Source organism: Asparagus officinalis, chromosome 10 (genome assembly GCF_001876935.1).
Source record: "Asparagus officinalis chromosome 10, Aspof.V1, whole genome shotgun sequence".
Taxonomy (NCBI): Eukaryota; Viridiplantae; Streptophyta; class Magnoliopsida; order Asparagales; family Asparagaceae; genus Asparagus; species Asparagus officinalis.
In genome coordinates this window covers 2,891,500-2,903,963 of record NC_033803.1, presented here as the reverse complement: position 1 = coordinate 2,903,963, position 12,464 = coordinate 2,891,500, and the positions used below count along the sequence as shown (strand labels likewise).

General features: G+C 37.4%; 2 protein-coding genes across 2 annotated transcripts in view; both read left to right on the top strand.

The window, feature by feature from the left end:
• Positions 1 to 424, top strand: part of LOC109824991 (catalase isozyme 1) — a 13,137-nt gene extending 12,713 nt beyond the window's left edge. Inside the window, exon 8 of the mRNA XM_020391646.1 lies at positions 142 to 424. Coding sequence (XP_020247235.1) covers positions 142 to 201 — 60 coding nt within the window. The 3' untranslated portion in view covers positions 202 to 424. The remainder of the gene's footprint in view (positions 1 to 141) is intronic.
• LOC109825140 (phosphoinositide phosphatase SAC6-like) overlaps positions 1,621 to 12,464 on the top strand; it is a 38,684-nt gene continuing 27,840 nt past the window's right edge. The window contains exons 1-5 of the mRNA XM_020391878.1: positions 1,621 to 1,834; positions 2,593 to 2,757; positions 4,460 to 4,543; positions 11,791 to 11,918; positions 12,011 to 12,102. Of these exons, the coding sequence (XP_020247467.1) occupies positions 1,798 to 1,834; positions 2,593 to 2,757; positions 4,460 to 4,543; positions 11,791 to 11,918; positions 12,011 to 12,102 (506 nt within the window). The 5' untranslated portion in view covers positions 1,621 to 1,797. The remainder of the gene's footprint in view (positions 1,835 to 2,592; positions 2,758 to 4,459; positions 4,544 to 11,790; positions 11,919 to 12,010; positions 12,103 to 12,464) is intronic.

Here is a 12,464-nt window from a genome sequence, read left to right as displayed (position 1 = left end):
CTTTTGACACAGTCCTGGCGATATTCTTAGCGCAGGACCTATTTTTCTAACGGAAGACTTCGAATTTGAAATTTACTGAACAAACAGGCTTTAAGGGGATACTTTCATTATTGCTGAGAAATCACTCACTGTTTGATGCAGGCTGACAGGTCTCTGGGGCAGAAGCTGGCAACCCGTCTCAATCTCAAGCCAAGCATGTAGATGAAGCATTCATGCAAGTCCAAATGTTCGCCAGTCAGTGTTTATGCACAGAAAATTTAGTGTCCCAGTGTCTAAATACAAAGCTTATATTGATATAAGTAAACTTCAAATGAACAATGGAGCCTTGATACTGTAATCTTATAGTAATGTAATAAGGTACATTGCATGTGAGTTGAGTTTGATCTGTTGGAGGTTGCCCTAAATGCGATGAAGTTTATGCCTATGATCGCGTTGTTATAACTGTACTCTTTAATTCCAGTTCGGCTTATGCATGCTGAGAGGCATAATGGTTTGGATGCTCTTTACAGATAATAAATGCATCTCAAGGAAAACCATTATGGGTGTGCTTTTGTGCAATGGAATATTGAAGGAGAAAGAAAGTATTAGAGTTTGCATGGAAACTAACACAAGTCAAAATTCTGCGTCAGCTCTTTCTTTGGCATATACAGGAACTTGAAGTACTAGTAGACTTTATGAGTTCAATCTGCTGTAAGTGGTAAATGAGGGTACTAACTTTGGTCTCAGGGGTGTAACAATATATATGTATCCTCGGGTATAGCCTTAGCCGTATTGGGTATAGCCTTAGATCTGTATTTGAAATATTTGGATCCATATTTGAAGTCTCTGGATGTAAGTTAATCATATCATTGCAATGGACTTGATGTTAAGTTTGATGACATAGAGATGTGATTCTCAACTTTTCAAATTTAATAAACATATTAATGAACTCTTTTATATCACGAGAACTATATTTTCTTCAATCTTTTATGTTTTTTTTTCATGTCAGCTTTATATCCGCATGTATGTCCGTACGTAGACACGTGATTTTGGTGGATATAAGTTTGCATTTTTTTAACAAGGCATATCTATGTGGGAGACGTGTTCCTAAGGTGACGCCTTAGATAATCATCTAAGGACGCGACCTAAAATCACATGATTGAGCTATATTGTGGATGATCCATTCCGTTGAACTTGATCTACATATTCTAAAATTCCAACACCAGTCGTCGTTTAACCCTTCATCCACTCGTATCAATTTTAATGGTTTCGAAATAGAATTTTTCATATGACTCGACGAAGAGTCAAACGACGATGGGTTCATCCCAAACTTGGTGTGTTGAGGTTTTAGAATATGTAGATCAAGTTCAACGGAACAGATCATCTACAATATAGCTCAATTATATAATTTTAGGCCGTCTCCTTAATTGATATTAAAGCGTCCTTATCTATATTCAAGTGTCATATCGGAACCTTAAGCGTTTGCACCAAAGACGAAATGCTGCTGCTCGCATTACAGAATGTTGGCTTTCTCTAAATTAAAAAAGAAAAAAAAACCAGTTTCCCCCGTAATTTATTATTATTATACCATTATGATCCATTTACAATAAAATAATAATAATAAATTAAAAAAAAAAGCCAGTGGTCTGTTTTCTGTTGCATGCCGGCCATCGTTTCGCCCTCGCCCTGCGCTGCTGTCCTCCCCCTCCTCAAAAGTCGGTGCCTCAGATCCCTTCATCTCGATCTCCCCCTCCACTTTCCCTCGCCTATATATACCCCCTCCCCTCCCCTCTCCTCCTCCGCCACCGCTCATCGCCCATGCCTCGGTCTCCAGATCGGCGCCCTCCTCCAAAAGGTAACCGATCTCGACTACTCAGACCTTTTCTAGGTTTTCGCCGCTTCGGTACTGGCAACCTGCAACCTGTTCGAATCTTAATTGCAGCTTTTAAACCTGTGAATTGTGTATTTTTGAGATCTGATGTTGAGATCGACGAAGCGATCGCGCCGCTTTCTGCCGCTTGAATTTCTGCTAAGATCCCCGCCCCCCGCCCCCCCCCGCCCCCGATAATTTTGACGTTATGGTTTAGGATCAAGCATCGGTTTGTTCTAGTACTGAGAATTTGTTGGAAATTTGTGCTTACGTGTGGGATCTTGCATGAGTAGATTGAGATTTGTTGCTTGATTTGCCGAAGAGCTGTTGAGGTTTGATCGGTTTGATCTGCTGAAGAGCTCAGTGGATCAGATTTTGTGTAGGCTAATTGAAATTGTCGTTTTATAGTGGGTGGACTAAATTACACCGTAAGGCACCGAAAGGACGTGGAAAGGACAGTTGCTTTGTTACGTGATCTTTGTTAGATATAATTGAATTCAAAGTTAATGCTGTTAAAAGATCTTTTAGAGTTGTGTTTTAGTTGTATATATGTAAACTCAGGGAATATTCCATGCTAAGTTCCTTTCAACGTCACCTTGTTCTGATACATGTTTTAGCTTGCTCTCTCGGGAAATATTTTGAATTTAATCTTTCTGTATGTGGTTTGTTGAGATCATAAAATTAGCGCATTTGTTCATTTATCGATTGATTATCTTGTTTATGTTATGTATTTTTTTCTGCAGAATATCAAACTATGGACGATAATGTGAAGTTAAATTCTCATAAGAAACTCTATACACGGATGAGGTTGTGGGAGTTTGCTGACAAGTATATTGTCGAACCGGTGAATGGCATTGCTGATTCATATTTGTCAATCAATCGTTCTGACGGAAAACTCACCTTAATTGGTCTGCTCTTCTTTCATTAATTTGCTTTATGCTAGTTAGGTTTATGATTGTATACCGTGCATAGATGCCTGAAAAACTCCTCTATTTGTTGTTTACTTTTCCTTTGGTGGTTATAGATAGATCAGGAAATCATTGACGTTGTTGCAAACATGTGATATTTTGAATTTTCTTTTGACTGAATGTAAAACCCCAACCATGATTTGCATTCTTTAGAGTATAAACCTCTAGCAGGATGCATTTTTATCTGTATACTCTACAAAGGTTCTTCCTTTAGAATGTTATTTTAGTTCTCTATGACTACAATTATCCCTTAGGAATGAATTCTATTCCCTATACCAAATCCTATGGTGATACCTGTTCATTTGTAGACTTTTTTTTTCGGATTAGTGAAATTTAGAGTTCCTGAGTTGCAACTAGATGAAACTGCAGGAGCAGTGATGCATATTCTCTATCGTTATGGTTTTCATGCAGCTAGAATCATATCTTTGAAGTTTAATTCAGATTTATCACCTTCCAGATTTCCTGCTTCTGGATAGTTTAGCCTGAAACCTTTAGTGCTTTACAATTCACTGTCCAGAAAAGAAAAGAAAAGAAAAGAAATTACCTGTGTACCCTCATAGTATTCCGAATTCACATTTGCATCATCCTTTTAACCCTTGATGATATTAACTCGGATCAAACTGTCATATAAGTTATAAGTAACCATGGACTTTATTTAAATAGGAACAGGGAACACCAAAAGTTAACCATGCCATTCTAAAGTAAATATCGTATGTTCAGTATATTAAATGGGATATCTCTTCATCAAATTGTAAAAATCTCATTATATGTTGGTTTCCTATTTGAAGCTGGTTCTGTAAATAGTGGCAGTGCTTATTAGGTTCTCTTTGTTCTCTCATGGACTTGATTCTTCACTTAAAAGTTTATGCCCTTAGTATTGTTTCTGCTACCTTTATTTATGTTGTGAAAGAACATGGACATAGCTGCTCCTAATCTTAGGGTTCAGTCATGAACTTTTCTGTTAATATTGTAAAATGGACAAATTTTTAAAATAGACCCCTTTAGTAATTTATTTTTAAAAAGCGACCCCTTTGAAATTTAATTACCATTTCGACCTGGTTTTAGCTACCTGGCTGAAACCAAGTCGAAAATGAAAAATAAAGTTTGAAAACTTCACGGGATTTAAAATCCTGTGAAGTTTAGCGTGGTTAATCAGACACTAAACTTCACGGGATTTTAAATCCCGTGAAGTTTTTAAACTTTTGCAGCTTCATTAGCGTGGTTAATCAGGAACTAAACTTCATGGGATTTTAAATTCTGTGAAGTTTTCAAACTTTATTTGCCATTTTCGACCCAGTTTCAGCCACAACTGGGTCGAAAATGGCAAATAAAATTTTTAAATGGGTTGTTTTTTAATAATAAATTCCTAAAGGGGTCTATTTTGAAAATTTGTCATTGTAAAATTTTGTTTGGAACTCTATGATATCAAAGGATTCTACCACTTGTTAGTTTTGGGCAGTCAACTATGTTCTGCTAGTTTTTTTATGACATGACAAATGTTTCAAATGTTATCAACGAATCCATCACTTATTGATTCTGGGTAGTCAACTTTCTTTTGCTACTTTTATTTTTTTATGACATGCCAAATGTTTCAACTGAGGTGAGACAATTTACTCAATATGGTATGGTTTTTCTTGTACAGGGGAGCTTCCACATTGTGGCTCTACGCAGTCTCCAAAAGTTCAAACTATCTTTGGCGTGATTGGAATTCTTAGGCTTGTAGTAGGCAAGTATTCCAGACTTCTTGGTTCAATATCTATTTTGTTTGTCTCTGTGGTGCATATACAAGGTTGCATCAATCACCCTAGCTTCATTGACTGGTCTTTGTAGATAAATGTTTAGGATTGATGACGATCGTGAGTGGTGAAAAACAAAGCGGTGCATGGAAGGGGAACCAGGATTTGTTATCTTTGATGTAATTATTGTGTGAAGGAACATAACCATTAACGGCTCGAAAAGAAAATGTAGAAAAATGTGAGAACTCTTAATAACAATGGTGGTATCTTTTATTGAATCATCTCCCACCTTTTAAGAATTGCAGAGCAAACGTTTGTAACATTGATTAGGGAACATCTCTTGCTAGGACATCACGACACTTCTATTCCTCCTTTTTTATTTCTATAATGTATTATAGAGTATCAACATTGCACAGATTCATGCATCAAGTTACTGTGGTATGATTTATCTTTGGTACATGAACACAGATACGAATCCTGATCCAGATCTAGGATGCATCTGAAAGCTTGCAACCACTACTATTTGGATTGAACAATCATGATGAAGATATAACTTTGTTTGTGGTTATATGATTTACCAAGGAATCAATATTGCTTATTAACATGTTGAATTGAATATGTTATAGAAGTTAGAACAAGGGATATGTTACAAGAAGTCGGAAAATGTTCAAGATCTAAGGGTGTTTTTTTAATATGGGGGATTTGTGTTTCATGGTGCTCTGTGGTGCAGCATGTGAATTAGTTACTATGTCAGGGATGTTGGTTGTGCATAAGATGTTAATTATGATCCAATGTCAGGCCATCTATTCTTTTACTAGTACAGATCACCTACTGACAAAGAATGATGTGGCTAAATGTTATCTTCTTTTTCTCATAACAATACGTAGAAGTTAAAACCACCTAAAATAAGCAATTATATTTTCTGAATTGGTGATTTATGTGGGGATATTTTTCCTTTTTAAGGAATTGGTGGAGTATGGTCAATTTCATAAGTTCAGAAAATTGTTTCTAACTGCACTAGTGTGGCTGTTCAGAGTTTAGTAGCATCAACTTCATTATTGAACGGAGTGCTTGAGAACACACTGGCACTAACAACAGTCTCCCAACATCCAAGGCTTGCACACACACACACTACCACAACATCTACCCACCCAAACCAGCACCAGAAATTAGAAAGGCGAGATATTTTTGTGACTTGATAGAGGCTTGGATCTGGATATTTGGGACTGCTTGATGCGAAACGGGGGAGGGGGTCCATCGGAATCAGCGATCTAAATCGAACAACGCACCGTTTCGCCAAAATTCATGATCTTAGGCATGAAATTTAATCTAAAACAGTTAATGTGACAGATGGATTTTAATAAGATTTGCATCGATAATTATGAACAATTCCAATCTCAATCAATTTAATTGCAATATTCATTATCATTGCACAAGTTTTACAATCAATATTAAGTTTTGACAATCACATGTTCAGTTACTCTCAACTCACAATTATACTTTAAGCAGTGAATATATGATAAGAGTTTAGCTCTCAACTCACAATTATACTTTAAGCAGTGAATATATGATAAGAGTTTAGAGGTAATATACTCATGCAATTAACTAACAAAATGAGATTGACAGAAGAGTTTAGAGGTAATATACTCATGCAATTAACTAACAAAATGAGATTGACAGAAAAATAAAGAGGAACAAAAGAAAACAAAACCTTCGTCGGTTTGGACAGACTCGACGTGAGAGACCTCTGGAGGTGGTGCAACAACAGCGGTGAACTGAACGACGATGATGAGGCGGAGATCCGATGACGATGAGTGCGACGGTGTTGAACTGATGACGACGTGACGACGGGATGAGGGCGGTGCGATGTCCCACGGGTAGTCGTCGGGTCGATGCAGGTGGCGGGCGTCGGGACGACGGGATGAGGGCGGTGCGATGTCCCACGGGTAGTCGTCGGGTCGATGCAGGTGGCGGGCGTCGGGACGAGGCCGGCAGCGGCGTCAAGATGAAATAAACGGCGGCTCGAAGAGTGGAGGAGGACGGAGGGAAATCAACGACTGTTGAGGTGGTTCTGACGGCTTACGAAGGCGAGAACGACGGCTGCTCGAAGGTAAGGAGAACAGAGAGAGATCGGTAGCTTGTGGAAGAGAAGGGGTGGGGGCAGCGAGGCTGTGAGATGAACAGATGAACGGGAGAAGATAAATGTTTGACGGTTAGAAGAAGAGGAACATGTATTGGCCTAGGGTTTCACACTCGAGGTCTAGGTTTCACACCCAAATTAAGCCAACTCAAATTTTATTTTAATTTTTAATAATTTATTAATTTTCAATAGTCTCATACAATCTTATTTATAAAAAAAACTACGTGCACACAACGTGCAATAAAAATAGAAACAAACAACAATCCCTCAAATCACTCAACTAAAATTAAACTAAATTTTAAATTTCAAATTTTAAATTTTAAATTTCAAAAATATATTAACTAATCAAATATTGCTATTTCTTGTCCTCATTATTCTCTCCGGGTCGAGTTAGCTGCAAAAACTTATCATCTTCAATATAATCTGTCTGCATCTTAATCTGCCATTAGTTATTTTTCTGCATCTCAAATCATTAGCTAGATTGTATTGTAAATTCACCATCTAAAATATTATCAAAATTCACTGCTACATGGGTGAATATATATAGAAGTGGGGTAAAGTGAAAGAACTCTCGGAAACAATAGGTTAGGGTCAGGCTTATATCAGTGGACTGCTAAAAACATTGTGAATTGTTTAATCACTCAATATTGAAAATAGAACTATGACCAAATCGATAAAATAAATGTTGCTATTAATTAGTTCAAGAGTTGAAAAAATTCATAAATATCATGTCAAATCTTAAACAGCTACAAAGAACTGTATTGGACAAGTCCAAACCACCAAAATATCAGCATTATTTAAATTAGGTCACTGATTCTCCAATATATGACCAATGCAAAATAAAAATGATGTAAATCAACTCAAATGATTATGATGAAATGCAGACTCGAACAATGTGATCAATGACAGATATAAACTCAACGAAGTATCTAAAATGCATGACGTCCTTAATCAAATGGAATAATTAGGTATTCCTTCGTTGATGTGCATAACAAATTTCTTGTCCTAATAGTGATAGTGAGGAACATGCAAACACATGTATGACGGAGGAGTGTTTTGTTGTGTTTAACAGGAGAGAATGAAAACACTCGTGCTCAGACTTATATCTCTAATCACTATATTTTTCCCAAAAGGATCAATGTATGTGTGAGTGACTATCGGGACAATGCATGGGGATTTGATATCAAATATGGTAGTTGTTTTACTATGCTCAATTTGGGTTTCAACTTTTATACAGATATCTGATTGAATCGCTTTAGGACCCACATCAGGAACATGCTGGGGGTCATGTTGGTCCGGGAGGACTCCGTGGGGAGCATTAACAACATTTTTTTCAATCACTGGAGTTAGTTCAGGAGGGGTTAGAGTTTCGATTTCAAAAACAGCTTCAGCGATGACATCAGTGGACTCCGTGATCAGATGGGTAGTTTCAGAAGGAACAAAAGTGCATGGTTTATCAATTTTAGTATTCTTGAATTCCTTATCAGAGTTAGATTCTATCAAATCTACGGCCTGGTTAACGGTTTCCTCAATAATTGATTTTGATTCTGTTATGGACGGCTTATTAATTCTAACTCTGAACGGAGTTGTACAGACGGATGCAACGTGCCCATATCCTTGATAATTGCAACACTGAATTATTAGGCTAAGTTTGGAGAGAGATCTCTCTGACTTCTGGCCCTTGGTATTGACTCTAGACTGGGAAGGATTAGGGTTAGATCGACTCAGAGACTGACTAGAGGTATTGGCACGAGAAAACTGGGAGGAAAGTTTGAAAATTCCGAGCCCTATGAGATTGGTGTAATTTGGTTTCATCTAAATCTTGAACTAAGGCGTAAGCTCTCTCAAGGGTGTTTACTCCTCTAATAAAGAGTTCGGTTTGGAGGTCGCTTCTTAATCCAGCTCTAAATTTTAATAAGACTTTCATTGGTGCCTCTGGTTCAATGGTGCTGCATCGAATAAACAAGTCATCAAATTGAGCAACGTATTCTTTTGCAGATTTGGTTCCCTGAGTAAGACAATGCCATTTATCTAGCAATCTATGAATAAATGATGGCGGGAGATATTTTCGTTTCAGTTTGTCGGCCATTTCTCGTCAAGTAAAAATTGGTAACTCACCTCTAATATGTCTTATCATTTCAAAGTTGTACCAATATTGACAGGCAGGTCCGGTGAGCTTCATTGTGGCAAACTTGACTTTCTGGGATTCCGTCAGGGCGTACCGATCAAAGTAGCGATCCATGCTCTTCAGCTAGTCAAAGAAAGTTTCTGGATCGAGCTTACCATCAAAGGTTGGTGGATCAGGCACAAATTGAGGTGGGGGTCGATTTGAGGTGGGGGTCGATGAACGATGTACCCATGACCTTGCAGTGGGTATCCATAGCCTTGACCTCGTGACGGAGTTGTAACGCGCACTTCTGCGAGCCTAGCAAGCCTTTCATTGGTGTCGTCAAATCGTGTTGCTAGTTCACCGAATTTCTTAAGGAGTTCGGACTATACACTGCCTGACATGCTTGACTCACTAGTTGACTCACTTGATTTTTCTAATCGATACGGTAGACATGGGCGAATGGCATGTACTAACAACTAAATGAGATGAATGATTTTTTTATCAATTAAAAGACTCAAAAAAAAAATCCTACCCTAGAACCATACTCTGATACCAAAATGATGCGAAACGGGGGAGGGGGTCCATCAGAATCAGCGATCTAAATCGAACAATGCACCGTTTCGCCAAAATTCATGATCTTAGGCAGAAAATTTAATCTAAAACAGTTAATGTGACAGATGGATTTTAATAAGATTTGCATCGACAATTATGAACAATTCCAATCTCGATCAATTTAATTGTAATATTCATTATCATTGTACAAGTTTTACAATCAATATCAAGTTTTGACAATCACATGTTCAGTTACTCTCAACTCATAATTATACTTTAAACAGTGAATATATGATAAGAGTTTAGAGGTAATATACTCATGCAATTAACTAACAAGATGAGATTGACAGAAAAATAAAGAGGAACAAAAGAAAACGAAACCTTCGTCGGTCTGGACAGACTCGACGTGAGAGACCTCTGGAGGTGGTGTGGCGACAACGGTGAGCTGAACGACGATGATGAGGCGGAGATCCGATGACGATGAGTGCGACAGTGTTGAACTGATGACGACGCGACGACGGGATGAGGGCGGTGCGATGTCCCACGGGTAGTCGTCGGGTCGATGCAGGTGGTGGGCATCGGGACGAGGCCGGCAGTGGCGTCAAGACGAAATAAATGGCGACTCGAAGAGTGGAGAAGGATGGAGGGAAATCAACGACTGTTGAGATGATTCTGACGGCTTACGGAGGCGGGAACGACGACTGCTCGAAGGTATGGAGAGCAGGGAGAGATCAGTAGTTTGTGGAAGAGAAGGGGTGGGGGCAGCGAGGCTGTGAGATGAACAGATGAACGGGAGAAGATAAATGTTTGACGGCTAGAAGAAGAGGAACATGTATTGGCCTAGGGTTTCACACCCGAGGCCTAGGTTTCACACCCAAATTAAGCTAACTCAAATTTCATTTCAATTTTTAATAATTCATTGATTTTTAATAGTCTCATACAATCTTATTTATGAAAAAAACTACGTGCACACAACGTGCAATAAAAATAGAAACAAACAACAATCCCTCAAATCACTCAACTAAAATTAAACTAAATTTCAAATTTCAAAATTCAAAATTCAAAATTCAAAATTTAAAAATATATCAACTAATCAAATATTGCTATTTCTTGTCCTCATTACTGCTTTTCTGTTGCACTTACAATTCCTACGCAAGATGTTTGGTTAATTGGTTGAATGGAGTTCATTTAGAAAATGTGGAAAGTCCAGCTCCAGGATCTTATCAAAAGGTTGCAACTAGTTTATGACTCGAATAATCACGCGTCCAGATGAAATACATACAACAACGAAAAAGGCTGCAGTTTGACAGGGTGAAACAATTTACACTATGTCGCATGTGGTGTTTGCATTTACTGGGTGCATATGCTTTGCATTTATGGAAGGTTCCACTTAGAAAAAATATATATCACTTCAAAATAAATATTGAAAATCTGGAAATTTTAGAAAAATATTTTTAAGAAATTTGGGAACATCCATATTTTGCATATTAATGATTTTTATGAGTTGAAGATTTGAATATGGGGAACATCCATATTTTGCATATTATGACATTTTTATGAGTTGAGGATTTTCTTTGTTTACTAATGTGAGATGAAAAGCTACGTGAATAATCAAGTTAATTGCATGTTGAGAACATTGACTTAAGTTAATAAAATAGGCAATTAGTTAGTAAAAGAATAAACATAAGTTCATTTTGAATATGAGTTGTAAATTATAAAATATGCCTAAATTAGCACACGTGGGATTGAAGAAGCGTGAATAACGAATTAACCGTACCAAGACATAAATCAAATTGTCAAATGACACTGACTACACAACTTAGTAACATAAGATGTGTTTTAGAGAAATGAAGGGGAAGAAAGTGTGATATAAAGGGGAAGAGATTTTGCGGGCTTAAGTTGTATACGTCAATGTTTTTGGTGGTCCTAAATCCCTCCAGATCCACCATTTAATACACATTTGCTACTTATGGAGTCTTATTATTAAGCCGTTACGTGCGTTTGTGGTTTATCTGGCCCAAAATTTTACTTTGATGCATGCTTGCTGTTTGTGTCTGTTGTTATGCAGCCAAGATCACATACAAATATGTGACTGATGTCCTGGAGTTTATGCCAGTGGATTATGATGAATTAGTTAGACGACTGAACAGTACAAACTGGATTTGCAATTCCATACTGCTGAACTCAATAGATTACAAAAATACCTGCATTGTTCTTGTACCCTCTAACATTTGATCTGTTAACTTGTAGTCTTGTACCATTTAAAGGGAAAGACATGCCTGTTATTGTATGACTTAAGGAAGTCAATTTTCTTTTTCTTCTTTCTCGCTCCATCTTTCATATGTACTTCACCCATAGGCAATGAGGACTGTGCTTTCTGATGAAAACTTTCAACATGGTCTCCATTTTAATTTACCTTTTTGTGCATTTGATAGGGTCATATCTACTAGTAGTTACAGAACGTGAGTGCGTTGGTACTTACTTGGGTCATGCCATATTCAAGATCTCATCCTTGCAAATTCTTCCATGTAATCATACTTTGAATAGCTCTACTGCTGAACAGGTTCAGAACTTTGCATAGTAGTTCTTTATTTCTTAGAGGGCTCATAATTTTTTTTTTGTCCTGAACTTGACCATTGAATTGAACTTTTACAGAAAAAGTTGGAAGCTGAATTTTCTGTTTTACTAAGCGCTGCTGAGAGGAATTCTGGTCTGTACTTCTCCTATGATGTCAACTTAACACTTAGGTTAGTGCTTATTCTCTATTTTAATCGTCACATTACTTTTTTTAGTTGTCAGCAAGTAGTAGAAAACTTGCAAGCTATGTGATTCAATGTCTATGTAACATTCAAGTACATCATAATGTTTTAATCAAACTACTGACACACGGATGGGAATTTTAATCCTCATTCATTCCATCTCAGATGTGAATTTGATGTGCATTTTGGCGGCTCTAGTTCACATCTACAGTACACAATTCCTGACAAATACTATCTTATATCGTACTGACATTAACATTGTGTACTATCGTAGCAGTTGCATGGGAAGCAGGGAGAACTTCTTGGATGCTAATATTCTTTTTCCATTTTCTAATTTGCAGTAACTTTGT